The 19964-nt window shown below is 40.8% G+C and overlaps 1 protein-coding gene across 4 annotated transcripts in view; it reads right to left on the bottom strand.

The window, feature by feature from the left end:
• ELMO1 (engulfment and cell motility 1) overlaps positions 1-19964 on the bottom strand; it is a 641324-nt gene that overhangs the window by 422401 nt on the left and 198959 nt on the right. For all 4 annotated transcript variants that reach the window (XM_087892439.1, XM_087892442.1, XM_087892440.1 and 1 more), the window contains exon 6: positions 3847-4016. In XM_087892439.1, the coding sequence (XP_087748565.1) occupies positions 3847-4016 (170 nt within the window). The remainder of the gene's footprint in view (positions 1-3846; positions 4017-19964) is intronic.

Raw genomic sequence — 19964 nt, 5'->3', positions numbered from 1 at the left:
ATTTTAATAGAAAGGGGGAAAATAATTGAAGAGCAATGGCAAAACTATGAAATAATAGTGAAAAGATGCTTGCTCAAGCATTTGTTTACCACAATATGCTCACTGTTTGGTCCCAAAGGGGCTCTGTATTATAGAGCTGGCTTTCTACCAAAAGAACAGCAGTTCCTTTTGGAATTCTCTACACCACAAAGCTTAATACTTGCTGAATGTGCAACTTTATATTTGCCAGGAGTCATTTCCAGCTGAGATGAATTTTGCCGACCTTCGATGAGACAACTCCTTTGTGGTATATCTGGCAAAACCTCTAATTACATAAAAAGAAGTATATTTGCTTTTAAATCCAGTTAGGACAACTTATAGGGAATAAAATATGATTGTACAATTGGTAATAAAGAATCTGAACCCTGCCTCCTGGAAAACTCTGTCTAGATGGATTCAATCTCAAAAGAGAGAAAGGGAGGGAGGGAGGGAGAGGGAGAGGCCCCAGAGGGAGAGGGAGAGGGAGAAGGAGAGATTGGCCTTACTATTTAGAAGATTATTTAGCCATCCACAATTTTTTTTAAAAATGGTGGAAAAAAATAAATCACCAAGTTAAAAATGCAGTGCTTACCCATTTATGAAAAACAATATTGTGATTTACAGCAGTGTACAAGAAAGACACATTACACAACATAAATTGCCTGGATTTTACAAAAATAAGTACATTCTATGTAGTGCAATATGCAAGAAAAATATGTATTTCTTGCTCCTTGGTTTTCTGTGGTCTAAACTGCAGTTTGACTGACCCTTTAATATATATTTCAGGAATAATAAAATATCAGTTCTCATAATTTGTAATTCAACAGACAAAAACTAACCCTCAAATCCTGATAAAATTAATACTGAATACTGTGAACATTGTTCAAATCATTGGGCTATATTCATGTTTCTTGTTAAACTATGATTTAACCAAAGTTTATAGGAATCTACATTTGGATGGGGTCATACTGCAGCCAAAAGAAATCAATCATATATGTGACATGTGGCCCTTCCATTAGTTAGAATTCTTCCTCTTCCATTAACGGGATGAAAATGGGAAGCAGGGAACAGTAACCCCCAAGTTTATCTCCCAAGAAGGGAAGGAAGGCTGAAATATCTACATATATCTCTTTATGCTAAGGAACAAGGAAGCAGCATTGTTGAAATCCTCTTCCTTTATAATTGCTACAAGGGCAACATAATCTGCAATATCCTTAGTTCTCTGAAACCTTAGGACTAGGGGAGGATGCCAAGGGCAATGGTCCCTGGAAGATAAGTGCCACACTGGAAGCAGTTTCGGAGTGTGAAAGTCCAAAGAACTTCTGGAACGGAAGGTATAAAAACCCAGTCTTCCATTCCAAGCTCAATTCTTCCACTACAATTTTAAATGTTATCATAATAAAAAATATATACATTAAAAAATATTAGGATGAATTTGGAAATTACAATTACTTTTCCCAGTCTTGTTCAGCCTGTGCTTTTCCCCAGAGGTATTATACTATTAACTCCTCTCATCCAATTAGATTGGCTAATTGTAATGATGGCACCACTTGGAAAAAGCTTTTGTTGCTTTGCACTTTTGAAAAGGTTGCAAATATGAACATTTTGAAGAATTGTATTAATTTCTTTTTAAAAGTGTATCCCTCCTTCCAAACTTTCATAAATATGATCCTTGCAGTTGTCCATGGTAAATTAGAAATGATGCTGATCAGCTTTAGCGATATTCTCAAAATACTTACTGGTAACCCATAAAATGGGACAATCCTATGTCTTCCCTGATAATACTTGAATCACTTTTTTCTAAAGTAAAAGTTGCCAAGGCCTAGCATAGCAAAACCATGTTGAAGGTGCCAGAGCCTTCTCTGTTGGTCCTCTTTAGAGATAGCATAGAAATTGGTTCAACTTTGCAATTCTAAAGCTCTCATGCATAAATGTCCAATCTAATTTCTTCCCAAATACCATAAAATGTTTATTATATAATATAAGTCCTATTTTTTAAATGACAATAAATAATTTCTATCTTTGTTGGGATTGAAGGATTGGACAGATGCCATTGCTAAATCTCAGTGTTCCATGAGTAATTCTCTTACAAGTAAAACAAAAGGATTCATAACTAAAGAAGAAAAATATAATGCAGTTTTAACTGTATTTGTATGCCACTGCAGCACGCAGCATCCTTATTTCTGTGTGACTGCAGTGACCTTTTAGAAGTCTTTTTCCTGAAGTAATTATGGTTTGGAAGGTTTCAGTTCAATTTTGTCAGAGTGGAAGGTTATCATCTCCCTCAATACTGTTTTCCTATTAAATAAGGAGGTCAAATTAATTATGTGACAGGAATAGCTATGAGTTGATGAGGTATTTAGCTTGCAACTAAGCTGTGATTGATTTTTAATGAATTGAAGCTATTGGAAACTTGATTGGAAAAGATTATATTATCTTTTTCTTTGTTTTCATAATGTGGATTCTATTAATTGGAATATGTAAAATGTGTAATTACACATTATAAAAATATTTCTAGACATTGCAGTCTAAATTAAATAAATAAACAATTATTTCAATTTGCATATAGTTTTCTATTTCTTAATGCATAATCTAAGATTTTCAAATTGTGTGTGATATATAAAACAATACTAATATGTCACAATGATTTTAAGAAATTGCTTCCAAAAGAGAATATTGGTTGTTCCCTTGTTAAATTATTTATTTTTCTGACCTAACATATGTCAAGTCAAGCCAACCTAGAGGGCAGGTAATTTATTCCATGTCAATGTGATTAAATTATTTAGTTCTAAAGCAGAAATCAGGCAGAATAAATTTCATCCCAGCAGTATCATTTTCAACAGACTTATCCATTACATCATTTCATAAAACTCACTATTTGGATATTGTCTTTTTTATCAGAAAACTACACAGTATCACAGGGTTTGGGCTCTTCTAGGATCATCTAATATTTAGTTCTCTAGATTACGAAAATAAAACTTTGGGACTGGGTTCAGATTAAGTTAGCCACAACTTTGTTTCATTTCAATGCAATAAAGTCCCAGTTATTTTAAAGGCTACTAGGATCAGCTTCATTAGCATCTAATCTATATTCAAGAAAGTTACATGACTTTACTAATAGAAATGTTGGATTTCCGTTACGCTCAATGTCAGGATTTTCTAAGGTAGGTTATAATTATAAATAAACAGGCTATCAAAAATATGTAACATAATCTCATTTTTTCAGATGGCAGGAATGTGTAGTTTAATGAAAAGAAAGATTAAGAGTGAGATGGCATCATCTTCCAATATTCGAGGGGCTCAATTTCTATTGAGCCCCTCAAATACTGGAACAGGGTCAACTTCTATTCTCTAAAGCACCTGAAGGCAGGACAAGAAGCAATGGATGTAAACTAATGAAAGAGAGAACCAACCTGGAACTAAGGAGAAATTTCCTGACAATAAGAACAATTAATTAGTGGAACAATTTGCCTCCAGAAGTTGTGGATGCTCTGTCTCTGGGGATTTTTAAGAAGACATTGGCAGCTCTTTGTTCAGAATGGCATAGAGTCTCCTGTTTGAGCAGGGGGTTGGATTAGAAGATCTCCAAAGTCCTTTCCAACTCTGTTATTATTGGTTTCTTGATAAATAAATTCTCTTAAATTTCACCAAAGTAACCGTTTCTTTTTAACATATTTCACTTACATATCTCATCGGTTTCAACAGAATGAGGGATCATGTCACTCATTTTTCAAAATATGGTCCAGTGAATGTAATTTGCAAAGCTTACCTTAAGATAGCTATGAAAAATGTACAAAAATGGTAGTAGAATTACAACAGAATACTTACTCAGTGCCACTTTCAACCATCTGTGTTAAGAGTGAAATCCCATCTAGATTGATAAATTCTTGGGCAAATGTTACATCACGTGAGTAACTGGCTAAATCTTTCAATGCTTCCAACTTGGCATCCATACTAGAAGACTGAATCCTCTCATGGAGCTGAATAGCATTTTGGGTCTTATCAAAAACAGAACATTTAATAAAGAAGACATCAGGAAAACAGAGAGAGAGAAAAGAAAACAGAATTTAATTTAAACTGTTACCAATTAATTAATATATCTGAGGAAAGGTTCAATGATTATTAATTTAAAACAATACTAAATATATAATCACATTTCATGAAATATATCTATTGTCTTTCCAGATGCATTCACATAATTCAACTGCATGTTTATGTAGCTGTATACATACAGGTATCTCCCTCCCTTTCCCCCTCTCCCTCCCTTCCTCCCTCCCTACATTATACCTGTAAAATGCATCAGGTTCCATTCAGAAAACTTCAGCACAGTATATGTTTCCATCATTACATGTCTGTTTCAATGCTCTCATGTATTCAGAAGCCCCTATTCTAATTCTAATATGTAGCATTGTATAAATGATATGAATGTGTTGACTTACAATATTGCCCTGAAGTAGCTGGCACTATATGGAGGTAAACTGCAGATTAAAACTATTCTGTCCCTATATTTGACAGTATCTCTCCTAGCAAAACCTATAGGCAGCTTTCACTATAATTTTAGTGAAATAATTTCTGCCTCCTCTGCTTCATATTTGACTAATTACACATACATGTTCATCTTCTCCCTTAAGGGGAAAAATCGAGATGAGAAACTATATATATTTTGTTTTAAAAAACTAATTTTTACGTCGTATTCAAATATTAATATAACAATCTAAAATTAAGAATTTGTAGAAACAACAAAAAAAGTGAGATAATTAAACAACAAGGCACCCAAATCCTATGCTATGTTCATGATATTATATTTATGATCAGATGTTAACACTTCAGTAAACTTTATTACAGGATTAAAATACATACTTTATCAACTGCAGAATAACTGAATACCGAGAGATATTAAAAACAAATAATTTACCATAAAATACATTTTTGTTGCACTGCTCATCTATAGGCTATAGATGAAAAACTATATAAATGAACTCTCCCAACTGGATATGTGGGGATTTCAGATGAGAGAAAAAGGCAGTATATAAATCTGTGGTCTTACTTAGTTATTTTAGGACAGGGATGTGTTTGTGAAAATGTCTGGGTCTCAGCTACCATAAAAGATTCAAGAATTTATTCTGCTTCCTGTAGAGTGAAGTGGTGCTAAGAATAGTTTTACTACAAGATGAAGTGTTTATGTTCTGCGAGGTTATTCAGACTACCATATATTTTACTGAATACTTTTTCATGTTTTCACAAGATATATTCCATTCTATCACTGGCCATAGAAGCCATTCAAATTATGTATATATTTTCAGGTGTTATAAATCTAGGATTTAATTTGCTTTTAGAAATCATATCTGGAATGCAATGAATGGATCACTGAGACAGACACCCAGAAATCAGAAAGGCATGAAAGATGAATTTAAGTTGACATCAGTAGTGGGTTTCAAATCCTGTCACTACCGGTTCGCTGTAACAAAGTCTCCCTAGCAAAATTCTTCTATAACGTTTATTATGCACTTTTAGTGGGCAGGCAAAAATGTTCATTTTTCAGTCAATTATTCAGATTAGCATTCTGTATTGTTTAATGCCAATAGTTCTATTCCATTCATGTTCAAGACTATTGCTTTTATTAATACCTACTTTTTATTACTGGTTACAATCACAATAATTTATTACAAGCTATCTTTAGTATGTTATAGAAAAGTAAGAAACAAATGCTGAAAATAAAAGAAATAAAGTACCGTATTTTTCGGAGTATAAGACGCACCTTCCCCACCCCCAAAAGGGGGTGAAAATTTAGGTGTGTCTTATACATCGAATGTAGCCCTGCCCACCCACTGGCCCCCACCCTTTGGCCTCTGCCTCGCACCAGTTACCTCCTTCCAAGCAAACAGCAAGAAAAAACAGCTCCTATCAGCTTCAGTACAGCCTAATTAGCACAAATTGATTTGATTGGCCTCCCGACTCCCAGCTGATTTGCTCTCAGCTGTTTTGCGCAGAGCTCTGCTGCTTGCTGCAAAGAGGCAAATTGCTGGAGCAGATTTTTTTTCCCTTGTGCTAATCAAGCTATGCTGAAAACGAAAATAAAAGTAAAACAGGCTGTTTGCTGGAGCGAGGCAAAATTGCTTAGAGGCAGAGGCAGAGGCAGAGGCAGAGAGAAATTTCTTTTTCTTCTTTTTCCTAACCAAAAAAGGTAGGTGCAAACAATGGAAAATTTAGGGCAAAAGAGAAGAGTTCAAGATTTTAAAACACAAAAGGAAAAAAAGGAGAAAGAAAAAGGCAAAAATAAAAATGGGAAGGGAGAAAAAGAAAAAGAAATGAAAGAGAAAGATGTTATACATATTTAAAATTGAAATATGAATAGTAATAAGAAATAAATGGGAAATCATGATTGTAAAAATGAAATGAATAATAATTGGAATATTTGTCTTTGTATTTTTGAAATCTAGACAATGATAAGTTTTTCTTTTATATGGGGAAAATTATTTGGTTTATTGTTATTGGTAAATATAATTAATTGATTTATAAGAAATTGGATTGCATGGAAATAATTGGAATATTCATGTTCATATTGATTAATATACAAAAAAGATAGTTATATAACTAATTGATTTATATTAAAATGTTGAATTTGTATTAAACAATTGTAATATTACATAATTAACCAATGTGAGGATGGATATAAAAATAGATGACAATGGGAAGGGGTATAATATAGAATAGAAGGGAAAAATTTAATTTGATTAAGATTAGAGATGAAGATGAAGGGTAATATTGGTTTAAAAAAAATAGATGAGGAATAAACAGGAAAAGGAAATATAGAAATTGTAAATTTAATTGAAATGACTAAACACTGTTTAAATTTGTGAACCGGACAAATACTCTGTTTAAAGAAAATACATTGTATGTTTGTATGTGTGTTTGTCTAAAAAATAAAAAAAAATTAATTAAAAAAAATTAATTATTTTTAAACATTTTAAACATTTTTTAAACACCTTTAAACAAAAAATGTAGGTGTGTCTTATGCTCCGGTGTGTCTTATACTCCGAAAAATATGGTAATTCATTGTAAACATTGACAGATTCCAAGTCTTTGCCTTGTAAGTAGTGTGACAAGTCTCTAAAAGAAAAGAAAAGTGGGAGAGAGGTCAAATTGACTGATACTGGTTCCTGAGAAAAGCTTTAAGAATATACTGTGGCTTGGTTAAGATTAAATAAGAAAAAACAGTATATGAACATTAATTTTATTAAACGTAGTTTGAACTAGTAAATATGTAAAAGAGGATAGGATTGTTTGGGGGCGGGGGGTTTGGAATGAAATTAAAAGCCTGACTCAATCTTTAACAGGTGCATATATCTGCACAATAAAGCTGGCATGAAACAGCTGCAATAAAAATAAAAGCCACTATTAATAAAAGTTATGCATTTAATCTGAGCAATGTATGTAACATGTTCCTGCATGGAAGTTTTTATGGAATTCAGGTTGCATGTTGAAGTATTTATATGAAGGGAAACAATAATAAGGATATAATAAATAATGCTAGGATATGATATACTGGTATACTAGATTCTGTAACCATTAGGTTCTTGTAATACAAATATGCCTTTGTATTTGTATCACATATATTATGCCTTTATATTTGTATCTCCTGTAACAAACATATTCTGTTATTAGGCCTGTAATGTATCTGGTATTTGTCAAACATATGTCCCTGCCATTTGACCTGAACCCATATCAATCTTCTCCCTGTTTTTTTCTTGTGCCATCTAAGAGCATGGTACTATCTCAGTCTTAATTTATGTTGATCTGGATAGACTCCTACTTTCCAGGGCCAGGGGGCCTAAGTGGCCAATTGAGTAAACAAAGAAATGCTCAAGAAGACTAATTGGGAAGTTTCTATTCCCCCTTGCAGGGCAACAAGGAATGCACGGGCCTGGATTGGGAGGCCAGAGTTGGGTACTAAGCTGACGTCTCTGAGGGTATAAAAGGACGCCATACCTTCCCCAAAGTGTGGCTATCTCCTCGCATGCATTGTATCTGTATGTTCTGGATATAGTTCCACCCAGTATTTTGTTTTTGGCCATAAATAAAATCTGTTTTTTTTTTTTGCAAGCCTCGTCTTGAGTCTCTCTCTTTGGCATTCTGGTGACTCAAGTGTATTTTGGGACCTTACATTTCTGGCGCCCAATGTGGGGCTTGAAGGCAAAGTTTCTTCAAGGTGGCTGCATTCAGCTTCCCATAAACTGAGCCGCTTTGAGGCTTGGTGGCCTTCATTAAAGGCAGATGGAAGAAACCAGCTTGGACCAGTACCGAAGTCAAGAGCGCTCCTGGAAAAATTTATCCAGTGACTTTGATCTGGTCATTTGCTGGCAGGCTCCGATCCTGCCTGTCCTGAACGCCTAACAAAGAGGCTTGCACTGTGGGGGGGTATGGAACTGAGCTCTTCTGTGTGAGTATTTTTTTTTTCCTTGGGAAGGGGAGTGTTGCTTTGTGAGTGTGTGAATGAGACGAGGGAAATTCCTCAGAGGTTTGCCCTCAAAGCAATGTGCGGAGATCCAATCTGCGTTTCTGATTATCCGAGAGGAGATCAGCCAGAGACGATCGCTTTGAAAGGAGTGTGACTGTTGGAATAAGAATCTGTAGTGCAGGAGAGGGCTCTGACCAAACTTCGGACCCGCAGGGGAGGTCTGGGAAATCTCTTAGGGAAAAAGAGAGGGTTTGGTTAGGCTTCGCACCGACGGAAATGTGTGGGAAATCTCCTCAGGAAGAAAGAGAGTCTAGTCAGACTTCGATCTGACAGAAAGGAATCCCCTGGGAAAAATGGGCAACCATGCTGGTAGCCTGTTTGGAACAAATAACTAGTAACAAGAATTGGGCCGTGTTCTCCATTTGGCTATGTTAGCCCACTGGAACACGTTACAAACAAGTTGTGAAAAAAAAAAGTAAAAAAAAATGAATGAAAAATGTTGTGGCAGTAAAAGTTGTCTGTAAAAAAGAAAAATGGAGTTCAAACTTGCTCATGAGAGCCCTGGCTAAATGCAAACGATGTGTATACCTCTTATACATCTTGATCTTTAAAATGGGCCAGCGATTGCTGAGAGGTCCAAGTTAGAATGAGAACACACAGAACACCCCCAGGGCTGAGGCACGTAGTAACAATCTAGTGTCTAAAGAGAGATCTATGGGTGGCAAAGAAATATTGCAATGTTATAAAGATCTTGATAATTTACCATTCTCAAAAGAGCCAGAGAAGTCTGAAAGAACTAAGAATAAAGAAGAAATTGTTTATTGTTCTTCCCACCTGGGTTTTAGCAGGTAATAAAAATGTAAAACCTGCCTAAATGGGGAGACTCATATAATTTGACTTGATCAATCTGGTGTGATTTCTGTTACAAAATTCTTGGATATGCATCTATAATAATAGTATGTAGAATTGATTGTGATATGTCTGGCCAGCCTGCAAATTAAGTAAACATCTCGGCTTGGAGCTGTGGGAAACGGAAAGTAGTTAGGGCCCACAATCATATTTATGATTTAAACTGCTCTCTGAGTTTTCCCACTGCTTTAAGAATAAGCTATAGGTTGCCCAATGAAATAAAATTAAAACAAAAAACAACCTCCACAGGTCTGGAAATGTTTGATGGTATGTGTGTGTATGTGTATGTATGTAATCATTTCCAAACCTGCAGGAGACCCTCTAACAACAGTACATAAAAAGCTATTTAGAAAATGGAGCGCATTGGCTTGTGAAAAGCTCCCTGAAATAATTTAGTTTGCATGGAGGAAGCATTAAATGAAATTTCTGTATGTGAAATTGATGTATACAAAAAGTCTGATTGCAGTACAAATGTGAATGTGTGTGTGTGTGAGATGTCCCGAAGCTCATAAAGTAAAGTGATCCTGAGACCTGTGAATGCCTGTGTGTTGAGGTTACAGAGAAATGCAGAGGGTTGTTTTGTTGAAAGGATGCTGAGAGATGAAAGGAGGAGAGAAGCAGGAAAAGGGGGGGCTGTGGGCTGGTTCTCTGCTGAACCAGCCTGAAAAAGGCAGGATAAAGGGTGATATCTGATACCTGCCTTTGCAGTTTCACTGTTTTTGGCTCGGAATGCAATTTTGACAAGGTGCTCTATCCTATCCGTTTGTTTGTTTGTTTGCTTGCTTGCTTGTTTGTTTGTTTGTTAGCAGCACAAGTTAGTTAAAGAAAATGTGAGCAGTAGAAAGAGAAGGTAGGGCTACTTTAGTGTGAGACCATTTCAATGCATTTGAGTTGATTTCATTAGACTAACTTAAGTGGGGAGACTTAGATATTTATTGGTGATAGTGGGTCACTTGACTGGATGGGTTGAGGCTTATCCAGCCATGAGAGCCACTCAGCAGTAGTCACCAAAATTAACAGATAATACCTATATTATACCTATACCTATATATACCTATATAGTAGAAGTAGAAGCTATAGACAGCAACCAAGAGACTCATTTTATTGCAAAAGTGCTTCAATTAATAATGGAGGCAGTGGGAATATCATGTTCCATGGAATGCAAAATCATCTCTGCTGTGAACCAAATCTTTACCCTTGCCTTGCCTTGCCAAATGATGTTTGGATTACCATGTTTGGACAGAATGGGGGAAATTCCACAATATGAAACTAAAGACATGTTTGTAAAGAACTGTATACTTGGCCTCTATTCTTTTTTATCTTACCTCAGAATCAAAGGACTCCTAGCTCAAACCCTACCTCTCGATTTTGCTGTTCATAAGTTCCAGCCTGGTGATTGGGTCCTGATAAAACCTGATGTGAGGACAAACTTAGCCAAGCCTGGGACAGGTCCTACCAAGTCCTGCTGACTACTGAAACAGCAGTCCAACCTAAAGACAAAGGGTGGACCATTACACCCATGTAAAAGGACCAGTGGAAGAACCTAAAGAGTGGCAAGTGATTTCTGGAGAAGACCTGCTGAGAATAAACTTTTCCAAAAACTGGTGTGGTCATTGTGGTATGAATGGGTTTTGTTTGTGATTTTTCTTGTTGCAGGAGTAGCAACTTTTTGGACTTTCCAGCCTGAGTGGTGGCCTCTCTTATTCCGTCTGAAGATCCCAACAACAGCTGTGCAACTTCACACTCTCCAGATTGTGTTGGTCCCGTGATTGTAACTGTATCACTGAATGTCATTGTTACTCTTGTTATAATTGTGAACTTATACACACCTGTGGGGAATAATGGGACACTGTGCTTGTGTAAATGTGCAAGGGATTGCTCCCCATAGAAACTCTATTCCTATGTATATATCTATCCTACACTGGAGAATTGAGACATTGAATCAGGTCAATCTGACTTGAACACAGTAGTCCTAGGAGATAGTGATATCATGATCCCTGAAGATATAGATATCAATTCTATATTTGATTTAATGAAATGGTTCAATATTTGGGACTAATTTTCTTATGCATAGGACTAATATGAGGAGAATATAATGCAATGATCAGTGTGAAAAATTGTCGAGATCCCCTCGCCACTCAGCGTGATGGTGGCAGCCGCGGATCCTGGCGCTATGCACATGAAGTTGGCCCTGGCGCTATACCTACCTGGACCGGCGGAAGGGGCGTTGGGCGGGGTGGTCGTTTGCACAGGTGGTGGTAGGTGTTTAGCATAATTAGTAGGCGGCCGGTCACGCTGCGGTCGGAGCTAGGGTTTTGCTTAACTGCCCTTCCCCTGCTTTGCTGCAATTGCTGACTCATGCAGGGGCCGGGTGCGCTATCCGGAAGGGCGTGTGAGCCAATGTAATTATTGGGCGCGTGGGTTTAAAAGGCGTTGGGAGGCAGCTGCTCCCAACGCCGACTTTGTATGCCTTTTGCATGAAGTGTTTTCTTCGTCGCTGACGGTGCTAGCGACCGTTTGGAATAAACCGCTTACAGCAACTAAGACTTGGCAGCGTATGTTTTTCCGACGTCTCCTAGACACGCAGTTAGGAAGCTAGACAGAAAGTCGGCATTAACATCCTCATTTTCACTGGTCTGTCTCGTTGGTGCTGCACCTGGGATGGCGGAAGGCACGACGGCCGGGACATCGGCGATAGAGGAAGACACGGCATATGACACCATTGTGGAGGCTGCGCCGGGTGCTCAGGTAGCTGAGGAGGGGGAGGTGCTGGTCGTTCGCCCTAAGGAGAAGCTGGTGCAGGGAGATGCCGCTTCTGTTGAAGACAAAGCTGTCGGCTCCGGTGGAACAAGATTAGAGATGGGTGAATGGTGGCAGAGCTCCGCCCTCACCGCCCCGAATCCGCCCTCGCCACAGTCAGGAGACACGTCTTTCCAGGGGTGGAGGGAGCAAAGGTGGCTGGATGACGAGGAGTGTGATTGGAGTCATTCTACGGGTCTAGGAGCCTCCACCCTGGATGTGCTACGTGAGAAGTTTGGAGAGGGGAGCTTTCGAGATGCCCCCTCCTGGCAACCGTGGGTGCCGTCGCAAGAGCCATGGCAGAGTCATGGGGAGAGCTGGAGCAGTTCCGGGACTCGGTTCCAGTTGGCAAGCCCGAAGCTCCGCATTGAAAGGGGGGTGTACAGACCTGGCAGGAGAGGTCCCTCCCCAGCTTCTGGTTCCGCAACCCCGGTGGGGGGGGTATGTGCGTGGGGGGGACCAGGACGCCTTTTGACAGTCTGGCTCCCAACAGGTGGGTCAAGGGGGGCCCCGCGGCCCTACCCCTCAGCAAAGAGGGGCCTTCCAGGATACTCAGCTGGGGGCCCCAACCCCGCTGTGGATGCCGGGGGTGGGCGCCCCTCAACAACAACAAGTCTGGGGGCCTCCCCCCATACAGGCCACATTCGATGGTAGTGCAGACAGGATCTCTTTATTTTTGAGTCAAATACTAAGTTACATCGATCTCTACGGCCGTCTCTATCCGTCCCAGTGGGCCATGGTGGTTGCTATTACCACCGTCTTAACAGGTGAGGCAGCAGATTGGGTTGCTGATTTACATAGCAACCATGCTAAAGAGCTGGCAAACGTGGGACTCTTTCTAGAAGCGTTACGCTGCCGGTTTGAAGACCAGTCCAGAACACAGTTGCTTGAAAGCGAATTGGTGGCCATAAAACAGGGGGGTAGACCGGCGAGACAGTATGTTAAAGAATTTCGCACGGTGGCCGGTCGACTCTGTACATGGCCTGAACGTCTCTTAGTGCATCAATTCCGTCTCGGACTGGATAGAGAATTACGGCAAGCATGTGTTTATCGAGGACTACCACCTAAGCTGTCGGAATGGTTCAGCGCAGCTGTGGATTTAGATGTCGGACTATGTGAATTCCGTACCCGGGGTGTGAGTAGCCTTCCTTTTCCCCCTCGTCGGGCCACGGAAAGACCAGTAAGCCCCAAAGGGGTGAACACCTCCCCGCCTCGTTCTCTGGTCCCTGTGGGGAGGGGGTCGATTCGCTGCTTCAGGTGTAACCAGTTGGGCCATCGTGTAGCCGATTGTCCCATACCTCCTATTCCGACCACCACCTGAGGTCACAGCCAACTGGGAGAGGCCGTGAACGGGCACGTTCGTCGTCAGAGAGGTCCAGAGTGGGTACACCCATGGCGTAACGGGGTACCCAGGGGACGAGTGGAGAGTCAGAAGGTCCGATCCAACAAGACAGTGTTCCATTGGTTCCGGATAGCAGCGATGAGGATGCTCCGATTGATTCTATGGTAAGTGACCCTGTACACCCGTTTGTCATCCCAGTTACTCTAAGACACCTACGGACTACAAGAGCCATTCAACAGGATGCCCTGATAGATTCGGGGTGTACCCGGTGTCTCATCCGGAAGAGTGTGGCTAGGGAGTTGGGTTTGCAGTCAGCGAAATTACCAGCCCCCATTCACTTTGAGCAGATGGATGGATCTTTACTGGGTGGCAGGGCCGCAACACGGGTTAGCGAGTTAGTGCGCTTAGAAACTGGGGAATATTGGGAACACATTCGTTTTGTCATTGTGAACACAATAGTGGAACCTATCATCCTAGGTCTAGCGTGGTTAGATAAATGGAGGCCCAATATATGGTGGAAGGGCGGTTACCGACACGTAAGACTAAGTATCGGCCCAGAACCAGAACCAGAGATGGGGGTCGGGCGCGCGGGGTTGCAGAGAGATACTCCAGCCGATGCACCAAAACTAGGATATCCTGACATATATAGGGACCTAGCAGAAGTGTTCAATGAAGAGGAGTGTGAGGTACTACCCCCTCACAGAGCGACTGATTGCGCTATAGAACTAAAGCCAGGGGTTAAGTTGCCAAAGCCGCGAATGTATGCCATGACAAAGCCAGAGTTGGAGGAACTCAGACGGTATATCGAGAAAAACTTGGCCAGAAGCTTCATCCAACCTAGTAGGTCACGCATGGCCGCTCCTGTTCTGTTTCGTGAAAAAAAAGACGGCGGTTTACGTCTGTGTGTGGACTTCCGGGGATTGAACGCCGTATGTGTCGAACATCTGTACCCTCTTCCGTTAATGAAAGATCTACTGGCCACCCTATCAACCGGGCGAGTGTTTACAAAGTTAGACCTACGGGAGGCGTATTACAGAGTGCGTATAAAGCCAGGCGATGAGTGGAAGACTACGTTCAACTGCCCTTTGGGAAGCTATAAATTTAGGGTGATGCCCTTTGGTCTACAAGGCACTCCTGCTGTTTTCATGCAGGTCATAAACGAAGTATTGCATGAACACTTATATCGAGGTGTCCTGGTCTATCTGGACGATATTCTAATTTATACCAGGACAATGGAGGAACATACGGAATTAGTGAAACAAGTCTTGAGGAAGTTGTTACGGGCAAAACTTTTCGTCAAACTATCAAAATGCGAGTTCCACCGCACGAGGCTGGACTACTTGGGCTATCGTATTTCAGAAAACGGGTTGGAAATGGATCCTAAAAAAGTAGATACAGTATTAGAATGGCAAGCTCCTACATCACGGAAACAATTGCAAAGCTTCCTTGGCTTTGCCAATTTTTATAGACAGTTCATCCCCGCATTCGCTCAGATAGCTCTCCCTCTGACCGACTTGCTCTGTACAAAAGGCTCGGGTCTGAAAGCAAGACCAGGACAGATATTAGTGTGGACTCCGGCTTGTCAAAAGGCTTTTGACAGTTTAAAAGTCCTGTTCTCTCAGTCACCAATATTACGGCATTTATTTTATTTATTTATTTGTTTAAATTTCTATACCGCCCTTCTCCAAATAGGACTCAGGGCGGTGCACAGCCTAAGTAAAAACAAAGCATACAAAATTTAAAAAACAGTATTAAAATAATTAGATATTCTGGCCGTAAATTAAAACAACCCAATTTAAAACCAATTTAAAATTTAGCTCAAGCCAGCCCAGCTAGTTGAAATAAATAAGTTTTCAGGGCCCGACGAAAAATCCGGAGGTCTGTTATTATACGTAACTCCGGGGGAAGGTTATTCCAGAGGGTGGGCGCCGTCACAGAGAAGGCTCTCCCCCTGGGGGTCGCCAGCCGACATTGTCTGGCGGACGGCACCCTGAGGAGACCCACTCTGTGCGAGCGTACTGGCCGGTGGGAGGCTATTGGTGGCAGTAGGCGGTCTCGTAAGTACCCCGGCCCTAAGGCATCCTGATTCGACCTTACCATTTGTTGTACAAGCAGACGCTAGCGACGTTGCTGTGAGCGCTGTATTATTGCAAAGAACCAGTGATGGGGTGTTACACCCGTGCGCCTATACGTCCCGCAAACTGACACTAACAGAACGACGGTGGGCTATTTGGGAGAAAGAGGCATTTGCTGTAAGATGGGCGCTACTTACCTGGAGGCATTTGTTGGAGGGCAGTGGTACCAGATTCGAAGTATGGACGGACCAAAAAAATCTCGAAGCACTCCAAAGCCCCAGACGCCTGTCGCCTAAACAAGTACGTTGGGCCCAGTATTTTCAAAGATTCAATTTTGAACTAAAGTATGCGCCAGGAGGAAAAAACTTCCTAGCAGATGCTTTATCACGGCTCCCACAGTTTGACAGTAAAAGGGAAGAAGTCGTACAAGCCATGATCCCTGATAAGCAACAGTGGGCCTGAACGGCACGTACCAGGTCTTCGTCCTTATGGGAAGATGATCTACGTCGAGAGGTGGCTACGGATGCCTGGTTGAAAAAACATGACACTAGGGTAACATGTCGAGATGGATTAGCTTGGGTAGGAACCAAGTTGTATGTTCCTGAATCCTTAAGGCAGTCAGTATTAAATAAATGTCACGATGCAAAAACGGCAGGACATTTCGGGGCCACGTGTAAGGAAAGAGGTCGAACAGTATGTAAAAGGGTGTAAAGTATGTGCAATGACTAAACCTCGACCAGGAAAGCCTCTCGGCCTTTTACAGTCGGTGGCAGAACCAAATAGTCCCTGGGAGGAGATCGGGATGGATTTTATTGTAGATCTCCCAGAGAGCAATGGCAATACGGTGATATGGACTGTGGTTGATCTCTTTTCCAAGCAGGCTCATTTTATCCCGTGTCATGGCTTACCGTCAGCTCGGAAGTTGGCGAAACTGTTTATATGGCACGTATACCGACTGCATGGTGCACCCCGACGCATTATTTCCGACAGGGGTGTACAATTTACCTCGGTATTTTGGCGTAATTTCGTGAAAATGATAGGCTCGTCACAGGGTCTGAGTTCGGGTTTCCATTCTAGCACCAATGGAGCAGCAGAAAGAACAAACGCCATGGTGGAAAGGTATTTACGCTGTTACGTGTCGTATCAGCAATCAGATTGGTCTGAGTTACTCCCCTTTGCAGAAGTGGCATATAATAATACTGTTCACGGAAGTACGGGGGTTACACCATTTCAGGTTGTTTCAGGTAAAAACCTTCCTGCGATCCCCGAATTAGCTCTCCAGAACCCGGACAGAGTGTCACCGGATAGCTGGGCTGCTCGTGTTCGAAGTCTTTGGCCTCAAATAAAAGAGGCGTTGGACAAAGCAACCGAAATCTATAAATACCAGGCCAACAAGAGAAGAGCAGACCACAAACCGTTTGTAGTTGGGGATTTAGTTTACTTGTCTACAAAATATCTCAAACTACAAACACCGAGTTGTAAATTGGGCCCCAAATATCTAGGGCCCTTCCCTGTGGTAAAAGTGATTAACCCCGTTACAGTGGAATTAAAACTACCGCCACTGCTGGGGAAGGTCCACCCCGTGTTTCATAGTAGTTTGTTAAAACCACTGGATGTCGTTCGAGAACAGACACTAAGACCAGGCCCGGTAGAAGGGGATCACTATGAGGTCGAGGATATATTAGACTCAAAGCTCAGTAGGGGAGCTCTAAAGTATTTGATCAAGTGGAAGGGTTATCCGTTTGAGGAATCATCATGGGTTACGGCTACGAATTTGCGGGCTAGCCGGCTGATTGATCAGTTCCATAAAAAATATCCACATAAACCAGGGCCCTGGGGTACGGACATAAAACCCTAATATGATATTAACGGTGTATTGTTATATATTCCAGGAGGACACCTGGTAGGGGGAGCCGCCTCTCGAGATCCCCTCGCCACTCAGCGTGATGGTGGCAGCCACGGATCCTGGCGCTATGCACATGAAGTTGGCCCCGGCGCTATACCTACCTGGACCGGCGGAAGGGGTGTTGGGCGGGGTGGTCGTTTGCATAGGTGGTGGTAGGTGTTTAGCATAATTAGTAGGCGGCCGGTCACGCTGCGGTCGGAGCTAGGGTTTTGCTTAACTGCCCTTCCCCTGCTTTGCTGCAATTGCTGACTCATGCAGGGGCCGGGTGCGCTATCCGGAAGGGCATGTGAGCCAATGTAATTATTGGGCGCGTGGGTTTAAAAGGCGTTGGGAGGCGGCTGCTCCCAATGCCGACTTTGTATGCCTTTTGCATGAAGTGTTTTCTTCATCGCTGACGGTGCTAGCGACCGTTTGGAATAAACCGCTTACAGCAACTAAGACTTGGCAGCGTATGTTTTTCCGACATCTCCTAGACACGCAGTTAGGAAGCTAGACAGAAATCATTTTACATGTACGGGTGTTTTCTTTGCTTATTGTTACTTTTCAGTCTGGAATTAACCTGACACAACCTAGTAACCCATTTGAAAATATACCTAGACTGAGTGGGTTATGGACGGATGTGGTAACTCTTAATTGGCATGCTCCAGATGGCTTATATTGGATAAATGGAAAATTTGCCTATGTGCAATTGCTTAGCCGATGGTATGAAGCATGTGTATTAGGAACTGTGAAATCTATTTTTCTTCCTTTTTCTACTGACAATACAACAAGGTGAAAAACTGGGTATACCTATTTATGTGGATGTAGGCCATAGAAAGATGAGTGGCCTCCAGAAATAATAGTTCAGGTATACGGACCAGCCACCTGGGCAAAAGATGGTACAGAACTCCCTTTATATGCTGAATAGAATTGTAAGGTTACAGCCAATGATTGCAATGATACCTAATACAACTGCTAGTGCTCTAAATTTCTTAGTTAAACAGCACTCTCTGTTTAAAACAACGCTCTCTGTTGAAAACAGCAATATCCCAGAATAGACTTGCTGTACACTATTTCTTAGCAAAAGTAGGTGTGTATGGAAAAATTATTTCCACAAATTTTGTTTGCAAAATTGATTATTGTTAACCCTTGGAGGTTTCCTTCTTCTCCCTTGTCTCATTCCTTTAATCCAAAGAATAGTCACATGATTCCCGCGATGGAAAGCATTCCATCATTTAAATAAAAAGTGTGGAATGAAGGGAAACAATAATAAGGATATAATAAATAATGCTAGGATATGATATACTGGTATACTAGATTCTGTAACCATTAGGTTCTTGTAATACACATATGCCTTTGTATTTGTATCACATATATTATGCCTTTATATTTGTATCTCCTGTAACAAACATATTCTGTTATTAGGCCTGTAATGTATCTAATATTTGTCAAACATATGTCCCTGCCATTTGACCTGAACCCATATCAATCTTCTCCCTGTTTTTTTCTTGTGCCATCTAAGAGCATGGTACTATCTCAGTCTTAATTTATGTTGATCTGGATAGACTCCTACTTTCCAGGGCCAGGGGGCCTAAGTGGCCAATTGAGTAAACAAAGAAATGCTCAAGAAGACTAATTGGGAAGTTTCTATTCCCCCTTGCAGGGCAACAAGGAATGCACAGGCCTGGATTGGGAGGCCAGAGTTGGGTACTAAGCTGACGTCTCTGAGGGTATAAAAGGACGCCATACCTTCCCCAAGGTGTGGCTATCTCCTCGCATGCATTGTATCTGTATGTTCTGGATATAGTTCCACCCAGTATTTTGTTTTTGGCCATAAAAAAAATCTGTTTGTTTTTTTTTGCAAGCCTCATCTTGAGTCTCTCTCTTTGGCATTCTGGTGACTCAAGTGTATTTTGGGACCTTACATATATACCAAATTCTTAAATCAGTATGTTACTGTATATGACTAAATCACTGCTGCCTCATAATTGCCATCTTGCTCTGTCTGAGCATTACTCTCATAGCTCTCATAACCCCAAATCATTTACAACTGAAATAAATGTAAAGTAAACACAAACATAAGCAATAGAACATAATGACACCAGAGTCTTAGATTTTAAGAACTTATTTTAATAAACTCAGAGAGAACTTGGGAAAGATTCCTTGGATGAAAATTCTAAAGGGGAAAACAACTCAAGAAACTTGGGAAACTCTGCAAAGTATGATCATAAAAGCCCAGACCAACACAATACCACTGAAAAAGAAAAACAAGACCAGCACAATACCACTGAGGAAAAAAACAAGAAATCCAAGAAGAAACCAGCATGGCTGCACAAAGATCTCTCTGGCAAATTGAAAGACAAAAAGGACAAGTACAAAAAATGGAAAGAGGGACACACAACTAAGGCAAAATATCAGCAGATAGCCAGAATCTGCAAAGACTAAGTCAGGAAAGCAAAGGCTCAGAATGAACAAAGC

This window comes from Pantherophis guttatus, chromosome 4 (assembly GCF_059756535.1).
Source record: "Pantherophis guttatus breed Tessera chromosome 4, ASM5975653v1, whole genome shotgun sequence".
NCBI classification, from domain to species: Eukaryota; Metazoa; Chordata; class Lepidosauria; order Squamata; family Colubridae; genus Pantherophis; species Pantherophis guttatus.
The sequence above is the reverse complement of the archived record's forward strand: the minus strand, read 5'-3'. Positions and strand labels throughout refer to the sequence as shown.